Below are 20,459 nucleotides of genomic sequence, written 5' to 3'. Positions count from 1 at the left end.
GACCTTAAAAATATATTACCTTTTTAGATCACGAATTCAATTCCCAAAACTTTAAAAGACCAGTAAAATTAGATTGTCGAGGGATAAAAATAGAATACTTTTAAAATTCAGGGACCAATTTAAAATGAGTCATAATTTAAGGATTGAAATAAAATACTTTAAAGTTTAAGAACCAAATTAGAACTTAGGCCATAGTTTGAGGACCTCACATTCAATCAACTCTATCATAATAAGGTTCTATGTAATTCACCTTAATTTAACCTTATGTTCCAGACCAATTATGGCTTCCAGTTTCAGTGTAACTAATATATTGAAGTTATATATAAGGGGGAAAAAACTCTAAATGTGCTCAACTCTGCTGCTGTGAACCTTGTTTAAAGTTTTCTTATAAAAAATCCGATCTTTAGATGAATCTAATTGATTTTTCTGCAGTCAGCATTGAAGACCCAAATATTTTAGCCACAATCCAACTCTTCAAGCATAACCTGCCGAATAACATCCACATTCCACACCACAAACACAGCCAAGTTACACAGGCGAGAGCCACTTGTTCACACCAGTAGGTTCATACTCAAAACGGATGATGATTCAAACTACCCTGCCTCATCATCATAAGCATTGCGGGATGGATAATCCTACATTTTTAACTTAAAACCGTTTCAGTCGTTCGGTAAAAAACACCAAATGCCTACACAAAACATGGGGCTCGGCTCATACGTCCCTCTCAACAGAAGAACATTGAGCTGCAGACTTTCTCATTCAACCTAGGCAGCTGAGGGACAGCAACAGCTCCTGGTGCCGTAACCCCACCATGGCTTGACGATGTCTCAGATGCATCTTCAAACTTCATGAACGTCCCAACCTGTGAGGCTGCCAAATGTGCGTAGCAGATTGGAGCAACTGTAACAAAATCATCATTCTCATACTCCCAATCCCACAAAATATATAAACAAACACTTCAGGAGAAAAAGCTATATCAAACCAAGTGTTGCTGAAAGCCACACAAACACTAGGGGCCAAAAGCTACAACAGATTTCTTACCTACAGAAATGGCAGTGGTGCTCCTTTGGTAACTGCAATACACAGATTATAAGTAAACACAATATTATGGATTAAAACATTGCGGAAGCGATTACTATACATGATTATACACTCACACATATGACAGAGAATGAACAAGTTCCTGGAGATCATCAGCCGAAAACCCAATCTGATCTAACAAAACATGATAATGGGTAGGCCTCGTGGTTCCCTGGAAACCAAACACAAATTATATGAAGAAATGAACATTACAACAATTTACAACACATCAAAAATGTCACTAACAATGTAATCACCACAAAAAGATATTTAACACAAACATTTCAAAGTAAAATCAGCCAATTGAGCCTTGATCAAGAAAAAAAAAAGATTTAGATGCAAAACTCAGAATGAAGTTCAGAAATCAGAGTTTTGATTCAAAGGTAGAAAAAGAACAATGAAGTTCCAAGCATATTAATAAAGGGGAAAAAAGACAAGATATAACTATAGAAACATTAATCAACAAAACAAAGTTCTGTAAACACTTACAATCATTCCCGCATGAGCACAAAGATAGAAGTCATTGTTCTTTGGATGACAGATTTTGTTGTCTATAACAGTGCCTGTATAATAGGGAAAAGAGGGGATCAACTGGAACACCATAACAAAGATATTGTAGTGGCACGCTGAATCATAACTGAGCCTTACCAGGTGGGACATTGTCAGGAGATCCCTGCTGGAAGAACTTTGTATGATGGTTTTTCTGTGCAACGATGACCACAAACTTGGGGTTCCAACTCTCATCAAGAAATTTGCAAGCCTATAAAGTAGAAACGTTAATAGTTGATGTTTTATCCCAATCACTATCTTAAGAGAATGTTTTATCATTAGCGATGTTATCTTATTGCATACCTCAATGACTTGATCCAGTTCAATGTTCAAAACTTGATTGAACTGCGACTCACTAACCCCATCCCTGAATTGAACCAAGAATCATAATGAGCATCTCAATAAATGTAACAGAAACATCATATCATTGTAACCAAACTCACAAAGAAATACACACAAGCGACATGATTAATCATAAGATAAATTTAACTATCCAAAAAAACCATAAGATAATAACACAACTTGCAGCGGAAAACCATGAAAAACAGGATAGTTTACCATATAGATTAACACCAAACATATTTTTGCAATTGCAGAATTTTAAAAAAATAAAAGGGCTTTACATGGAAGATATTATAGTGCAGAACAAAACTATATGACAAATTTAAAAATGTTAAGAGGGGTTATCGCAAAAGTCAAAGTCATAGCCAGAACAATAAATTAGGGATATAGAAGAGGCTAAAAGAAAGATAAAAGATCTGATGCATGTCAAAATTCAGGAAGAAGTTTAAATGACATTCAACGTGTACAATTCGTATGCTGCATGAAGACACTACGCAGATAAAGATGCTTATTTCCTAAATAGTGGTTATACATTTCACATGTAAAAAATGATTTGGTAGAATAAATATATATATAATGGCTTAGAAGTCAATATAGAGTTCGCAACAATGAGAAAAATAAATGAGAATTATGATATAGGAAAACCAAATTCTGTATTTGCATGTTACCTAAAATGATTATTTATGCTTGGAATATGTTTATATTATCATACAAACTGAACACGAGAAACAGCAACATAAAAACAAACCTGAATATTATGATTTGATCAGGCTTTCGCTTTCCTGAACTTGTATAGAAGTCCAAAAGAACCTCCCTGATATTGAAAAATAAAATCATTAGGAACACAACTGTAAACATAACTAGACCCCAAAGTTAAAATGCTAGACATGAATGATTAACAACAGATAACAAATCATAAACAAATTTATTGACACACCTAATGATACCCTCATCCTCCTTGTCAGACACTCGTTTGAACAGAGAATCTATCATTTCAAGCTTAGGTGACTGTGTCCGCACAGATGCCCTGTAGCGGGAAATCAAAGGCCACTGCCTGGAGCTGACCACCTAGAAATTCAACTAAAGGAATTCTTAAAATTTTACAGGTCAAGAAGCTTCATTATAGGCAATATTTAATGACTATTTAACATGTACAGACTGCAGAATCACATCTCAAATAACTACCATTACAATGACTATGAAGAATCATCCCTACCGCAGCAATTGATGGAATATCAGATTGCCCAGGAGAGCCATGAGACACATCCATGCCAAGGATGATGGTTGGAACCTTAGAAACAACCGGAATTGAAGTTGTTTGCTCAATTGCTAACATAGAATTCAGTCCTCCAAGCTGTGAGCAGATTATGCAGAGGTAAGAGCAGGTCAGGGTTTGATTTACAAAGAAAGAAATAGCTTACCAATCCATCATCCAGAAGTTACAAATTAAAAAATAAAAGAATAAATCTGCTAGGAGCCTACCTTTGCATTGATTTTTAGAAGCAAATTCGTAAGGTACTGATCATTGACCCTAGTTGGAGCCATACACTGCGTGACTATGCCAAACTCGGCAAGATTCTTCTTCTTCCATGGACCTTTGAAAAATCAATGAACTTTACATGTAGGGAGAGACTTTGAAAAGAAAAGCAGAGTCGATGTATGACCAGATAATATTTTGCATACCATAAAGATCAGAATTTTTCTTATCAGGTAAAACACAAAGGAGGAACTGTGGAGCTCCAGGAAGTTTAGATTGAATGTCCTCAAACATTTTATCCACTCTAACAACAGGAGAGCAGCGTCTGTTCTGATTTGTCTCTTGAAACACATCAAAAGGATTGTCTATCCTCTAAAAAAAAGTCAACAGGTTGAATTATACAACTCTGTATATGCTCACTGACAAAACCGTCACAACCAAAATAAAAAAAATCAAATGCCAAACTTACAATTCCTTTCATGTCTCCACATCTAATCAAATCTCGAACAAGGCTATTTGTATCACATCGTGCCGAGAAGTTAACAACAGCCCATCGTTCAATCTTAGTTGGCTCCACTAGTTTCTATTAAGTCATACACAGAAATGTTAGAGAAACAATGAAGGGAAAATATATAAAACATAAGGTTGCAAAAAGAAGAGAGGAAAGACCTTGTTGTTAAAATTCCACCGCCCATTCCGTGGAAAGAAATCTTCACCATTCCCGACTTTTAACTGACATCAAAGATAAAACAGAATTTAGATCTAGAAAAAAGATTATTAGGGTAACCCTGAACACCCAATATAAATGTATGATATTAATGGAACAAACAAAAATTTATTAAGTTAAAGATGACTCTACCCTCGGTGCAGGCAGAACACGACCTTCCACTTGGGTGAAATTAGTGCTGATAGAAACGCCACATGAACGCAGCATTGGCTCAGCACCATAATTACTCCTCTGTAAAGCCTGCACAAATTTTGCAACACTCACCGACACAAGTTATAACACAATTGAAATGAAGTGAGTCAAACGCTTAGAGAAAAGACTTACACTAGACAAGACAGTCATTCTTTCCTGAGGCTTCTGTCTTGATTTTTCAACCAGTGAAGCTCTCTGAAAAGTGGTTAGTGCTTTTGTGTAACGTTGCAAAGACACCAGGGAACACAACTATGGCAACAGGTGCACAACAAGCCATAGACAAGAATTAGTTATGAAACATATATTCTATAAATAAACAAAGCCATGCATGAATTCACCTCCAAAGGAAAATACGTTGGCCGTTTTGGTTTTCCAACATTAATGCACGGCAGGTCTGCAGAATAACGCAACTCTATGTTGCGACGGTTGACAAAATAATCATAAACAGTAATCTCTAGATTCTCAGCTTCACCATTATCATTCTTCGCACTTTTCTGCTTCAATGAAAACCTACATGAAGACCACAAAAATACAACAAATAAAAAAGTCCATCCTTAAAATTGAAACATACAACTGTTCTGAAAGAAATAATAGCTGAGCAAAAAAAACTTAAAATAAATCAAAGAAAAAGCACTGTTCTGAAATCAGAAACCATACAACTGATCTTTGCACATTTGCTCGCTCAATCCAGTAATCTTGTACTCTTGATTGGATGGACTAACTTTTATCCTCAGATTCTTAAGAGTTCGTTTAGCCTATACAGGGAACCAAGCAACAGTGGTTTAATAATTGATGCAAGAAAACTCAAATTCACTTGTCAAAAGTGAGGATTTGTTGGTTACCTTGGTCCAGTCCAGGGAGTAAGGATCTCTGGCATTCTGATTGGCAATTAAAAAATCCACAACAGGACCAGGTCGAATTATCATGGTAGTTGATACATCTAAAATAGAAATAAATTGAGTAATTAAAAAAATACAAAGCAGACAAATGAATTAGAGCTGAGAGAAAAGATCCCAACCAATGTTCAGGGAAAGGCCTCCTTGAGAGGCTCGAAAACTAGAATGGAACCCTCTGCAGCCTAGGACACCTCCACCAATGTCCGTAAAATTGTCGGGATTGTTTTGAAAGAAAGATTGGCGAACAAGAAGGCATCCCCTATAATCAAATTAATTTTATAGCAAAAAATTAACATCCAGGACCAAAACTTAAAAGTGGGTAAAATAATATGCATGCATATATATTTAACTCACTGTTTTGCAGCATGCTGCCGTAAAATGATATCCAACACCCTTAAGGCTTCCTGTGAGTTCTCTGATTCCTGTCCACGCAGAGCATTTTGAATGGCCTGCATGGGAATCTTTGCAGCAAAGCTAATATCCACTTTAAAGGTTTTTGACTGATAAGACCGTTTAATTCTCTTCCTGTCGTGAGCATTTGGACTCTCATGGCCTTTAGGACTTGCATTTCCATTGTTTCTATAAATAAGAAGAAAGGTCCGTGTTTAGAGCTTAAATAACAATAAATGGGAATGACATATACTGAAAATCAATTATAAGTACATGCCTACCTGTTGGATGTAACATCCTCAAGTATAACTGTAAACTCAAGCTTGTTATTTGGGAGAGGACCAACAGTAAATAAACTCTTCTCTCCATCATAAGCAAAGTCCTTTCCAGCCAGCTCATTGCTATAGGTTTCTTGCACCCTATCTATCACTTTTCTTCCAACACCTTTGCCATCGACAGGACGACCATCTTCATAAAATAGAGAAACCTATTGAACCAAATGCAAAAGAACAAACTTGCATCAACAATTACCATTTACAAAATGGAAGCGGAGATGAAAAAGGGGAAAGGTGCAAAGGAATCAAACGGCATACACAATAGTGGAAGAAATATCCATCAACACTTCCAACATTCACTTTGAAGTGATTGGTTAGAAGAGTTATCTTCTGTCCTTTAGACCCAGGACCACGCCTGGCCATTGGGACTCGCACAACCTTCTTTTTTGCAGGTTCAGATTCTGCTTTGATAGGTACAACATCAGGAGGCACAGGTGGGGGAGGTGGCAGAGACTCAGGCACAGCCCCATTTCCATCTTTTTCAAACGAGTCCATATCCTAACCAAGAAGAAAAATATGTATCGTATGAAGAAATAAAAACAAATAGCAAGTGCTAAGGTCACCTGAAATAAAAGTAAAACCGCTTGGAAAGTATATAAAAAGGATATTATATAATCATTTCATGAACAAAACAGCTTTCAACTTCTAAGCTAATTTATTAGTCATATTACTAACAAAGAAAGAGAAAGAGAAGCAAACCCTCTAGAAATATCACAATCGTAGAAACCCATCAAACTAGATCACTCAGAATCTATTTCATTTAAACCATATAGAATTATAATACAATGGCAGATTTTATTTATTTATTTATTTTTTACTTCAAAAATGTTAAAGAGGTCGAATCTCTTTTAGAGAAACGAAGGCATGCATTCAGGAAATTCAGTTGACTAAATAATGGCTTAAAGATCTTATACTACTGGCAGAGTGGAAAATAGAAACAACCATAGACATTCAAACACCCAAAAACAGAAGCAAAGTCAAGACACCAAACTCTATGCTATTAAAAATGACGATTTTTCCCTAAGAATATGCTAAAAACACCGACATGCAAGCACATTAAAGACATGCTTATAAAGGATAGGAATATTACCTAGAAAATCAGAAGATCTACAGCAAAATAAGCAAATATTTAAGAATGGCGAAACACCCACAAACAAAAATAGATAAATAAGCGTAAATGATAAGATAAAAGGAAAAAAATACCCTTCAGAGTGTAAAATAAGGAAATCTAAGTACATAAGCTTAAACACACGAATACGGTTAACATTAAGCAACGAATGACGCAGAAATGTTACAGCTTTTTAAGACGCTTGCTCACAACTCAAAAAGATGACATGGAAAACATTTTTAGCACTAAAAAATTGAAATAAGATAAAATTACAAGGTTTCAAAAAGCATACTGAAGAGACAAAAGTGTTCTGCTATACTACCTTAAAAAACTAGTCTGTTGGTGTATAAAAAAGTTACGTAAGAAAATAAAGAAGCTAAAAAAACGTATAAACTTGAACGTTTACTCAAAACTAGAAACAAAAACAGGAGTAAAATACCCAGATCATATACATGAAAGGGAGAAAAACCCATGAAAAAAGAATACACACACACTGAAGCTGCATTGCACGGAAGAGATGAAAAATCCTTAAAAAAACCAGTAAAACCCCCAAATCGGAAAACATAAGTCAAAGAAATTGAAACTAAAGAGATTTTAGAGAAAAACTACCTGAAATTTGTAGAGAAAACAACTTGTAGAAACACTAAAAAAATTAAGTGAGATTATCAAGATCAAGGCTCCCGTCTCTGATTTAGGGGAAAAACAGACGGCTTTGATTTGATCAGAGAGATGAGTGAGATCGCCTACGAACAGCTCTCTTATCTTAATTTATAAACAGTTGGGAACTTGTCACTACCTCGGTTATGAAGTATGTTTTTTTACTATTATATTTTTAGGGTAAATTATATATTTATTATCTAAACTGTTACTTATGTTCCATTTTGGTATTTGAATTTTATTTTATTTTAAAATAATACTTAACGTTTAATTTAGGTTTTATTTTGATATCTCGTAATTAAAAAATTAATGATGATGTTGACGTGTTATCATGAGATAAAGTCACAACATCATTAAAAAATAAAAAAATATTACGTTAGTGATTATGTTAATTCTCAATGTTTTTAAAACCGGACCGGACCTTGAACAGGTGAAGGTACTGGTTCACTGATTCAACCGCGGTTCAACCGGATTTTATATAAATAATATTTTTTTTAATTTTACATAATATTCAAAGCAATATTAATATATATATAACACTTTTTTTTAAGTTTACAATATTAAAAGGTATAAAAATATCACAAGTCATAACATATATAAATTAAAAAACATAAAATCAAGTGAAACAAAATGTTTCAAATCAACTACAACATAATATTTAAGGTAAAACATATTAAATAATAAATATAATTATATAACTATAATAAAAAAAATTGGGGCTGGAAAAATCATAACAAACGATGTCGTTTGGTTTAATTTTTTTTAAAAACAATCTCACATGGCTAAGAAATATAGAAGAGCATCCCAACTTACTTATATAAATACTAGAGGTAATTTGACATTCAAAATTATGGAGTCTTTTGGTGAGTACAGAGCGAATTATTCTTTCGCTTCAATTGAGCTCGAATTTCAGGCTTTAATCGAGCTTCTATTTTTTTTTGAATTTGAGCCTTTTCGAGTTCAAATTTCAATATTATATTTCGAGTTCGAGTTGAACTTGATAATTTTTAGCTCGTGAGTTTTTAAGTCGAGTTGAGTTTACTTTTAAAGTTTTCGAGTTCGAGTCGAGCTCAGCAGTACTCGAGTTCGACTCGGCTTGTTTAACAAATGACGTCGTTTGATTTAATTTTTTTAAAGAAAAAAAGAGAATCGGCGGTTTACACCGGTTTTCAGCCGGTTCATCCCGGTTTTGCCGGTTCTTTACCGGTTTTGTGCTCATCCGGTTTTGGGAGTTAACCGGACCAGACAAGCCATCAATTCACGGTTCAACCGGTTGAAACGGTATGTCCGATCCGATTTTAATAACATTGTTAATTCTTTAACAGTATATATTAAATTGAAACCTAAATTAAATATTAGATATTATTTTGAAATAAAATAAAATTTGGATATTAAAATGGAATTAAAGACCCTAGTTTTCGTTCAGAAAATTTTAAAATCACGAAATTACCCTCTCCAAACGACGGTGTATTGATGTAACTGTGACACATGTCGAATACACGTGTGGGTGAGTTTAGAATTTTAGTTTTATTTTTATAAGAGGGAAAATCGAATCTAAACAGATTGTCAGATCTTTAACCACTTTGAGTTCATATATTAAAATTTTATATATTTAATAAATAAATCCAAAATTATGCAGAAACAAAAAATTAGGTACGAAGTAATTATCATATAGGATAGGGTTTTAATGCGTATCAACTACATTTTAATATTTTATGGCGTCCACGAGATTATTAAAATTTTTTCAACAAAAAGTAAGTTGATTATTCTACTTGAAATGTAGCTGATTTTTTAGGGTAAACTACATATCTAATATCTAAACTATTAATTTTATTTTATTTTGACACCTAAACTTTACTTTTTTTAAAAACGTACCTAACGTTTAGTTTAGGTTTATTTTGATATCATGTCGTTAAAAACTTAATGATAATGTCGATGAGTCACCATAAGATGATACCACACGTCATTATTACATGTCAACAATTCTGTTCATTTTTTAACTACGAGGTACCAAATTGAAACCTAAATTAGACGTTAAGTATGATTTTGAAAACAAATAAAGTTTGGATACCAAAACATAAAAAAATAATGATTTAAATACTAAATGTGTAGTTTACCCTTTTTATCAACCGAAAAAAAGTTATTTACTTGTAATATTTAGATAAATAACCATTTTATCTTATTTTCTTATATATATTAATTTCAAATGTTTCATTCTATAAAAAAATTACATAATATTTGAATAAAAAAATTCCCCTAATATTTTATTTTAAAATAAAATTTTCTATTTTTAAACATATAATATTTAGTTATTTAAATTTTGGAGCAATTCAGATGTTTAATGAAAAGAAGATAGTTAATAAAATTCTAACCATTAGTCATCCTAATCATTTATGTGAGATATGTATCTTAAGTAAACATGCAAAATCATGTTTTTCAAAAGAAATAACATCGAAAAATTTGAGGAACATGTATATGTGGACTAGTCACTTCGTCGTCATTCAGTAACATAATTATATGTCTTTTTAACTTGCTCATATCAATATATGTGGACTATTCACTCCAGCATCATTTAGTAACATGTATACTTTTTCATTGATGATTATAGTAGAAAGATTTGAGTTTATTAATTGAAGCATTAATATTAGGCTTTGATGTTTAAAAAAAAATTAAAGTTCTTGTTGAAAAGGAAAATGGATACAAGACAAAATCTTTCAGGTCTAATAGATGAGACGAATTTAGTTTTAATGAATCTAATATTTTTTACAAAATACATGAAATTCATCTTCCTTTGACAGTGTCCAGACCGTCGCAACAAAATGATATTATGAAACGAAAAATTAAAATTATTCTTAACATGGCCAAAAGTATGATAGAGGCGAAAATAATACCCAAAGAATTTTAGGTCAAAGTTATTTCATATACAATTTTTTTCTAGTCCCTCGCTAACAAAGAGTGCGGTTAATGTAACACCTCAAGAAACATGGAGCAGAAAAAAACCAAGTATAAGACATATTCAATTGTTTGGTAGCATTGCCTATGCACATATACCAAATCAAGATAGATCAAAACTTGACTATCATAGTTCTAAATTTATTTTTATTGGCTATGACTCAAACTCCAAGAACTATAAATTGTACAATCTAAGCAATGGGAAAATTCTTATAAATCGTGATGTTGAGTTCAATGAACAAGCAAGTTGGAACTGAGAGATATAATAATAAGCATATAATTTTTTTTTCATATTTTGTAGAAGAATAAGATGTGATTCCTCCATAAGTTGTGAACATACACGACTCTTCTTCTTTCACCTGAACTGATCCATGAAGAAACTTATGAAGAAAGATAAAGTGAAAAACCATACAAATTTAGGAGTGTTATGGATTTGTATTACTCCGTTAAAGCTATTATGATTTGTTTTTATTGTTGGTAAATAATGAGCCACTTAACTTTGATGATGTTATGAAAGAAAAGAGTTAGAAAGTAATAATGGATGAAGAAATAAAATCTATTGAGAAGAACAACACTTGTGAGTTATCAAAACTTTCAAAATGTCATAAACCTATAAGAGTCGAATGGATTTTTAGAAGAAAAAAAATGTAAGTGGAAAACTATAAGATACAAAAAAAATACTAGATGTTAAAACCATAAAGCAAAAAGTATGAGTGATTATGATGAAGTTTTTGTGTCAATTGCTCGAATTGAAATAATTTGATTGATTATTTCCTTGGCACCTCAAATAAAGTGGAAAATACATCAATTAGATATGAAATCGGTGTTTTTAATGGTTTCTTGAAAGAGAATGTTTACATTGAACAACTGAATAGATACAAATTCAAAAAACAAAAATATAAGAGTCTAAGGCTGAAAAGGAATTTATATGGGTTGAAACAAGCACCATGGTATAATTGAATCAACAAATGTTTATCACGAAAATGGTTTTGTTCATCAACATGACATTAGAAAATCGTCTTTAGAGGAAGGATCTTGGATATCTAACGTCCTTCGAGAAATCGTGACTGATAACTCTACAAAAGAGTTATCATTTTAGCACCTTATACCTAGGTTTAGCTTGAAATTGAGTATGTTTAAAAGCATTTTAGGTTTAGTTTAGTCTTATTTTTTATATTTTTGCATTGTTTAAAGTTTGGTTAAGTTGGGCTAATTTATGGATTTTCCTGCTAAAATTGGTGCAGATGATGCAGCGAAGAAGCAAATGCTACAACAAATGATGACTCACCAAGTTGGGTTGGGATAGTTGTATCCTCTCCAACTAGTTGTTGCTACATGGAAAATATTCATTTGATACAATTTTGACCTCTTCACTTATAAATAGGATCTCCCCTAACTCATTTAATCATCAATTCTTAATTTTATCCTCTTCCACACAAGTTCTCTTGTCTCTTCTTCATCGCCGCCTAAGCTACAGCGGGGGGAATGGTATAGCATCTATTAGTCAGCCTTGCCGAGTAGTATCGACAGTCAACGAGATCGCTCAACTACTTATACTACACCTGAGATAGGGAAGTTTAGCTAGTTGATTTATATGTATGTTCAAACTTAGTCGTTTGGTTGGAGCCCTTGTTTATATAAATGTTATTTAATTTGCTACTTTGTGCTTTGTGCTTTATGCTTTAAGCTTTCTGAATGATGAAAGAGATTTCATTATTAAGTGTGTTGTTATTTTGTTTAGAGATAAATTGAATGGCTTGCATGTTAAATCCGTGGCCTTGGTATTGTGAGAAGCAAATTAGGACCTCCCCCAGCTGTATCCTCTCCAACCAGCTGCTGCTACGTGGAGAATCTTCATTGGAGACAATTTGACCCCCTCACCTATAAATAGGACCTCCCTCAGCTCATTTAATCATAAATTCTTAATTCTATCCTCTTACACACAAATTCTCTCATTTATTCTCCATGGCCTCCTAAGCTACAGCGGTAGGGGGAATGCTATAGCATTTGAGAGGCAGCCTTGACGAGTAGCATCGACAATTAACGAGTTCACTCAACTACTTAGACTCCATATGAGATAGGGAAGTTTAGCTAGTTGATTTATATATTTGGGATGTTGAATGTTCAAACTTAGCCGTTTGGTTGGAACCCTTGTTTATATGAATGTTATTTAATTTGCTACTTTGTGCTTTATGCTTTATGAATGATGAAAGAGATTTCATTATTAAGTGTGTTGTTATTTTGTTTGGAGATAAATTGAATGACTTGCATGCTAAATCCGTGGCTTTGGTATTGTGAGAAGCAAATGCATGATGAGATGTATGTTGCCAACATTTAACATTATTACTATGTGATTGATTGTCTTAGAGAAAGCTATTTCATATTAATTAGTTTAGAGTAATTGATGCTAAATTCATTATAGCCAAGTTAATTGCATGAACTAAACAAGGGGTTCCTTTTATCAATCTATTCTATTTGATTTCAGACTATGTGCTAAACCTAGAGTTAAAGCATGACCCTGCCTTTATTCCATTTTATTCCTTATTTTAATATTTGTTTTATTTATATGCCAATTCAATCAACACTTGTTTCTTAATCTCAATAGTAAACTTTATGTTTAATGTTCGACATCCAAAATTCCAAAAGGATTTATACTTTATTACTTGGTGACGATATATATACTTGTGCGATTGCTATACCATATTTTAAAATATTGACCTGTTGACATGACCTTTGATATAACTACGTGACCTACTAAAATCAAATTTATTGTCAACTGATCCATATCTACAAAGCATGTAAGTTTATATGTAGTCATATGACTCTACGCCTGGCATTGTCTCCGAGAGTCATTATAAAACCTTGATTAAGATCGTGAGAAAGGATGAAACTCAGATGAAATCACCTCACTCATATGTGATTTTATGTAATTCTTTGTTCAAACCAGAAAATATGAACCTCCTACAACTCATTTATTCCCAGCAAAATATTATTTTATACATGTCTTAATATGTACAGAATATCATATAAAAATAATGTAGAGTCCTTTCTACACTTAGAAACGACATTTTATTTTTGGTACTCAAGAATGATATTTGGCCTTTGAAATTTGATTCAGCGAGAAAGAAATTGCTCATAAGACCATGTACGTTTGATACAGTGATAAAGAATATGCTTATAAGATCATATATGATTTTAGGGATAGATTGAATAGGTATTGAGTGGTTATATATATTGAAATTTTAAAATTTTATATATTTAAATATTTTTATTAACAATTTAATTTCATATTTTTAGAATTTTAGAATTTCATTAAAAAATTCATAATTTTTAACATAAAATCTTACATTTATAATCTTTACGATCATAAATTAGAAAATAATATTAATTCAAAAGGAGAGATGGACAACTCAATTTCATAAAATAATGACTTGAATAAAAAAGAAATTTTAAATTATGCCTTTTTCTCTTTAGGTTCTTATATTATTATTTTTAAAATAAGTACTTAAATTATCATATGTAATAATTTTAAGTATTTAAATTATTTTTTTTATTAAAACAAGTAATTAATTTTGTATTACATGTTAACGTCTCATTGGCTGAAAGAAAATTTTATGCTTGAGAAAATGAGATTTTAACTGGATTCATGGATCAAATAAATATTTTATACAAAGTCCAAAGTTTAAATTGATATTTCATCTCAATTTAAGAATCAAATTAATATTTTATCTAAAATTTAATGACCAAAATAAAAAAGTAATATATTTTACTAACGTGACACATCCCAATAACCAAAACGTTATGAATTGATAATATAAGTAATCAAAATGTTACTTTTAAAAATTGATGATTAAAATTAGATAAAATAAAGTATAAGCGCCATTTTAATAGTTTATCCAATAGAAATTCAATAAAAAAATTCTAAGATAATTCTAAGATATTATCTGTTTATTTTATTTTTACATATACACCATATAAACGCCGACTATTCAAATCCAATACTTTTAAAGAGAATGGAGTATTATCCTTTACGAACGAAATCATTCAAATTCTAATGATAGTTAATGTATATATTTTTCAATAAATTATACGTTTAATATTTTAATTATCACTTTTATTTGATTTTGGTCATTTAATTAACATTTTTTTCAAAATCATATTTAATATTACATTTTTGTTTCATTTTGATCACTCACTGTTAAAGAATTAACAATGTTATTGATGTGTCATCATAAGGTACTGTCATGTCATCATTGAAAATATTTGAAAATGTCATGTCAATAACTTGTTAATTTTTTAACGGCGTGTGATCAAAATGAAACTAAAAACTAAAAAAAGTAACATTATGTATGATTTTTTTGAAAATAATAGATGAGTGACTAAAATGAAACAAAAGTGATAATTTGGATACTAAACATCTAATTTACCCATTGTTTTAAAATGTCGCTTGTTTTGTGGATGTCACTATGACTTTAGTAATTGCATAATGGACGCAAAGGTGACAAGGTCAAACCAAATACCAACTCAGTCACACCTAATCAAACCCAGATCTCAGATTTTCTCCGCCATCAACTCCCATTTTTGTATATATAGACATGTAAGCTAATAAAGTCTTCAGCAAATTGTTGGTCAATTTTTCAATGGGAATTTCGTTTATATTTATTTATTAAATATATAAATACAAATATATTTTATTTAATTAAATGAAGGTACACAAGTAAAACATTTATTTATTTATTTATTTATGTTCATTTAATAATATGTTCATTTATGTTTAATAATTTGTTTGTTTATGTTTATTTATTTAATTAAATTTATATTTCTTCATTTATTTAACAAATCTGCTTGATTTAAAATAAAATTATATTCATGTTAGTTTGTTTACGTTCATTTATCATTATGCTATTTAATGAAACAAAAACTTCAATTCATTTATTTGTTTGTTTTCGTTCGTTTAAAATTAAATAAACAGATATAATCTTCGTTCGTGTTTGTTGGATCAATTTACATGACAACGTGTATATATAAAAAAAAGTTAAATCAAAATGATATTTGGTAGTGGAAATGAAATTGGAACAAACAACCCACTAAAAGAATTAATTAAAAAAAGAGAGAAAAAACCAAGAAGGATTCGCAGTTGAATCTTTAAATTTTGAAAGCTCTTGTTTCCCCTTTCTCATTTTATTTTATTCAATTTTACGTTTTTCTTCCTAACCAGAAAGACCTGGTACTATACGGAGCAGCTGAAACTAACATCAACAATGGAGGCTACGATCTGGGTTTTGGTTTTCTGCCTAACACTTACTCTGGTTCTGTCCGTTTTCGGAAACTCCGAAGGAGATGCTCTTTACACTTTGAAAAAAGGCTTAACCGACCCCGATAACGTGCTCCAGAGCTGGGATCCCACCCTTGTCAATCCTTGTACTTGGTTCCACATCACTTGTAACCAACATAATCGAGTCACTAGAGTGTATGTATGCCGATTTCTTCTACCTTCTTTTCTTTTTCTTTTTCATTTTTGGTTTCGCGGGGGTTTCAAGGTCTTCCTTGTTTTTTATTTTGAGTTCATTTATTTGTCTGGCTTTCCAGTTTTAATCTTATTTTTTCTTTGTAGGCTGGTTAATTTCCAATGTTTGAGAGAAACTGTCTGTTTAAATTGGGTTTTGCTTTATTTAATTGAATATATGGGTTATCTCTTGTTTGTTAATTTTGGAGGGAAGAAATGGCTGTTAAAACTGTTTCATAGAGTTAAATTCTATTTTTTTAGGTATTGATATTTGCTTGGTTTAAATTGGGGTTAAATTAATTTAACTGATTATTTTCCCTGTATGTCTTGAAGGGCAAAAGGAGGATAAGTTCTCTGAATAACTGTTCGCTCTGATGAGCTTACTATGCTCGTTAGCCATTATTAGGAAAAGAAAAAAAAAGCAAAATAGTGGTAGAGAATGGTTTTAAAGTATTTTTATCTGGAGTACAATTGGCATAATAATGCTATGTTTACCAGTTTCCCAGAAATAAATTGATCATGAATTAGTAAAGGTTTTAATTTCTGTATGGTGTTCTAATGCTTATTGCCTTGTTCCTTTGGAGAAAGCACTTATCGGTTCCAGAAACATCATATTAGGCTTTTATAAGAATAATTATTATTATGTTTTCTTTTACACAGGTTAATTGATTCCATGAATTGAAACTATTTTTGTACTGTGATCTCCTTTTCTCTCTTTGCGACTGAACAAAGGATTTCCATATTTTCATACGGTTGCTTTGTTTTGTCTATATGGGTTTTGGATCATATTTGATATATGTTTTTGTGTGTGTGGAAGTTTGGGGTTTTAGTAAGTGTGCTTATGAATTATGATCTCCATGTTTATTTGAGAAGGTTCTGTTTGATGTCTTATATAGCATTTTCTTTTGTGTTACAACCCTCTAGAATTATGGGATTTTTATGCCTATTTCTAATGATATACATTTCTTTTTGCAGAGATTTAGGTAATTCGAACTTATCTGGACATTTGGTTCCAGAGCTTGGGAAGCTCAATCATTTGCAGTATCTGTATGTTTTATTCCCTTTAATTGTTTTTCTTCTCGTGTCCTTAATATGTAGATTCTGGAGTTCCCAACATGTTTCCATTTTTTTATTTCTTGTCCGTAAACTTTTTCTTGTTGGATATTTACTGCCATCCTTCATGGCTTAACAGTGGTTTTTATACTATCATATACAACGGTTATACCCAACTACTGTTGTTAAATTCACACTCTTTGCGCTGTCATGCAGGGAGCTTTACAAAAATAAAATCCAAGGAACCATCCCTTCCGAACTTGGAAACTTGAAGAGCCTCATCAGTTTGGACCTATATAACAACAACATCTCAGGGACAATTCCTCCTTCACTAGGAAAATTGAAGTCTCTTGTATTCTTGTGAGTGCTCAAGTCAAATAGTTGTCACTTCATGCATGAAGAGCCTATGGTCAAGCTTTCATTTCTTTCAGTTTGCTTCCTTTATCAACTTGAAAAATCAAATCATGGATTAGCTAATAGATTGCCTTGGTGTGTAAATAAATAAATCATAAACATCAATTTATGGTTCATCTGTTTGTGTTCCAAGTTCCATTGGGTGCCGCCATGCAATGATTACTCCATTTCTGGTTTTCCTCATGTCACGAACCGGAATACTATCCATTTGCCCCTTTTTTATTTTGCTGATTGATTTATGAATATTTCTTGAACTCATCATCATTTTGCAGGCGGCTTAATGATAACAGGTTAACTGGACATATCCCTCGGGAACTTGTTAGTATTTCAAGCCTTAAAGTTGTGTAAGTTGTGATTTTTCATATCGTGTATTTTCATGAAGTACTATCTGATATTCTTTATGAAGCATTGGGCTTATGGTCATCAAAACTCTCTTTTATTGTAGTGATGTGTCAAACAATGATTTGTGTGGAACGATTCCTACCAGTGGACCATTTGAGCATATTCCTCTGAACAAGTAAGCTTGCCCCTTCTTTTTTCTGTAATATATTTTTTTTGCTATTTGCTTACTTTATTATATTTATCTAGTTACAGTTCATGATATGTTACAATGATATATGTGGTATGTGCATGTTATGCTGAAATTATTTACCTTGTAAGTGTCTTGCTGCTGTTCTTGAACTTGATAGACTGCACACATTTTCCTCATGATAAATTTGATAAATTATACGTTGTCATCAACATTTCTTCTCAAAACAAGCACTTTTCTCTCTTTTGCCCCTTTACTCAAAATCATTTTAAGACTAACCTGATGAATGCCTTCTTATCTTGGGCCTGGTTTGGTGGAATGGAAATGATCATTCTAAAAAGTTTTATGCCATCTTACTCCTCTCTGGATAATATTTTTTTGAACTTGTATGATGAAGAAAAAGAAGGGATTTTGTCATTCAAGGAAAATATAATCTAAACTTCATTGTGAATATGTGATACTCTTCCCACCCCTTTATCCTTTTTCATGCACACATGCATTCAGAGCATTAATTTTTGATGTCAAATGTTAATATCAAATGGATGTCATTTGCTGTCAAGTCATTTGTTTCAAACAGTCAAGGTGAATTTTGTAACTGTTCCTTGTTTGTGGATTTTACCCTGATTTTGCTGTCAGTGTTGGTTATTCTTGGATATTCCTGGCTGTAAAGCAATCAGCTAGATATGCTTTACACTATAAGCATGTTAACGAGCCTAGGAGTAAAGCTTCCGTTGTATAAGTGTCTACTTTAAATGGATTCATACGTCTATTATGCTATGATTCGATAAATCTGTTAATGAGCTTCAAGTCTTTCTGCTTGAGTAGCATGCTTTGACCGAACCATTATGTTCTTATGGATGCGTTTTGTATTTTATGTTTGCCTTGTTGGCCCAATGCTAAGATTTAGTTTCTATTCTCTGTGGCATGCACCTACATGTTTGCTATTTAGTTTTATCTATTCAAGTAAACAATAGCTATTTTTCTGTTTGCCCTGTGGAACGTCACTGATTTTAAATCATTCCAATTTGTATAGCTTTGAGAATAACCCCCGACTTGAAGGTCCGGAGTTGCTGGGGCTTGCAAGTTATGATACGAAATGCTCGTGAACTATAGGTTGGTGCTGCAATGATTCGGGTTAGCTATATGTAGTCATAAAATTACAAGTATCTGTAAATCTGCATACCTGCTTGGCTGTATTAGCATACGTAACTTAAGTATCATACTGCTCTTAAGATGTTAAAGATAACTAGCATTGACTTTGATGTAATGGTAGTGACTAAGTTTACTGCTGGCGTGCATCCTTACTATCATTTGGTTTCATACCAACTGTAGAATCTATCTGGTTTCATGCCTTAGAATCCTTGTTTGTTTTTATTATGGGAGTTGAAATGGCTTCTTCTTGATGTAAGGTATTTCTACCTTTGATTGTGGATCTAGTGAATGAGCAACAACGTGCAATAAGATAGGTCACTCAAAAGAAGAATGGTTTAAGATGGGTTGATGTAGGTGATATAGGTGGGCTGATTTAGAGTGATGAGCGGAAGATTTTGGTTGATATGTTTATGGTGTGGTGATGGCTAAGAAAGAAATGGATGGATTAAGTATATCTTGAAACAACAAGGAAGAAACTAGTATATAAGGATCCTAGCACCTTTCCTTATAAGTTGTTCAAGGGTTGGTAGCAAAGAACTTGGCCCCTCTAGTTATATAACAACTAGGATGCACAAGTATCAATGGAAAGATGGGGGTTAACGCCACAAGCACAAGGGCTTGATAAGTCGATAAAGTTCTACAAAGAACTGAGAAAGAGGAAGACCTCACAAGTGAATAATAATAATTAGTTGGATGCCTTACAATAGCCAAGGCATTGGGTTATATAGAAAATGAAAAGGAATGGCCAAGAGATACATGATGTTTCGGACAACGTATATTCCTTTTCATAAATTCATGATGCATGAATTAATTTAAATGAATGAATATGTAATGTTTTGGCTTGAATGCGGAGGAAGGATGCTTGGCCGAATAGGCATGTGATGCTTCACTTTGGCACTAAAGTGAGGAGTTATAACTCCTTGTGGCCGAATGGTTGACACCCTTAGGAGTTGGCGCCTAGATGGCTCACACGCCTTGCACATGGGCTGTTGGTGCCTCAATGGTTCACACGCCTTGCACATGGGTTGCTTGGATGGGCGTTTATCCTTCCTTGATAGCATGGACCCTCACGCCAATGTAGATGAGCATTCGGCTAAGGC

At 32.5% G+C, this 20,459-nt stretch overlaps 2 protein-coding genes across 3 annotated transcripts; one reads left to right on the top strand and one right to left on the bottom strand.

Moving 5' to 3' along the window:
• Window positions 1–481: 481 nt before the first annotated feature.
• On the bottom strand, window positions 482–7,808 carry LOC120116259 (protein argonaute 4-like). 2 transcript variants are annotated; one of them, XM_039136791.1, is made up of 24 exons: window positions 7,706–7,757; window positions 7,079–7,126; window positions 6,247–6,486; window positions 5,935–6,140; window positions 5,618–5,842; window positions 5,386–5,522; window positions 5,210–5,307; window positions 5,025–5,122; window positions 4,706–4,877; window positions 4,500–4,616; window positions 4,308–4,415; window positions 4,118–4,180; window positions 3,918–4,031; window positions 3,655–3,820; window positions 3,454–3,566; window positions 3,188–3,325; window positions 2,909–3,039; window positions 2,720–2,785; window positions 1,933–1,996; window positions 1,729–1,840; window positions 1,570–1,643; window positions 1,158–1,252; window positions 1,042–1,073; window positions 482–900 (listed from the first exon to the last, which is right to left on the bottom strand). In XM_039136791.1, exons 3-24 carry the CDS (start codon window positions 6,481–6,483, stop codon window positions 725–727), a joined length of 2,742 nt encoding a protein of 913 aa, XP_038992722.1. In that variant the 5' UTR covers window positions 6,484–6,486; window positions 7,079–7,126; window positions 7,706–7,757; the 3' UTR covers window positions 482–724. The 2 variants fall into 2 exon arrangements, with proteins under 2 accessions (XP_038992722.1, XP_038992723.1); XM_039136792.1 differs by lacking the exon at window positions 7,079–7,126 and having other exon boundaries at window positions 7,706–7,808.
• Window positions 7,809–15,786: 7,978 nt separating this feature from the next.
• On the top strand, window positions 15,787–19,515 carry LOC120116251 (leucine-rich repeat protein 1-like). The gene is made up of 6 exons (XM_039136787.1): window positions 15,787–16,175; window positions 17,187–17,258; window positions 17,481–17,624; window positions 17,951–18,022; window positions 18,124–18,195; window positions 19,241–19,515. Exons 1-6 carry the CDS (start codon window positions 15,967–15,969, stop codon window positions 19,311–19,313), a joined length of 642 nt encoding a protein of 213 aa, XP_038992718.1. The 5' UTR covers window positions 15,787–15,966; the 3' UTR covers window positions 19,314–19,515.
• The last annotated feature ends 944 nt before the right edge of the window (window positions 19,516–20,459 follow it).

The sequence above is a fragment of the Hibiscus syriacus genome, unplaced genomic scaffold (assembly GCF_006381635.1).
Source record: "Hibiscus syriacus cultivar Baekdansim isolate YM2019G1 unplaced genomic scaffold, ASM638163v2 tig00110290_pilon, whole genome shotgun sequence".
In the NCBI taxonomy this organism is placed as follows: domain Eukaryota; kingdom Viridiplantae; phylum Streptophyta; class Magnoliopsida; order Malvales; family Malvaceae; genus Hibiscus; species Hibiscus syriacus.
Note: the sequence above shows the minus strand (reverse complement) of the source record. Positions and strands in the feature narration are given on the sequence as shown.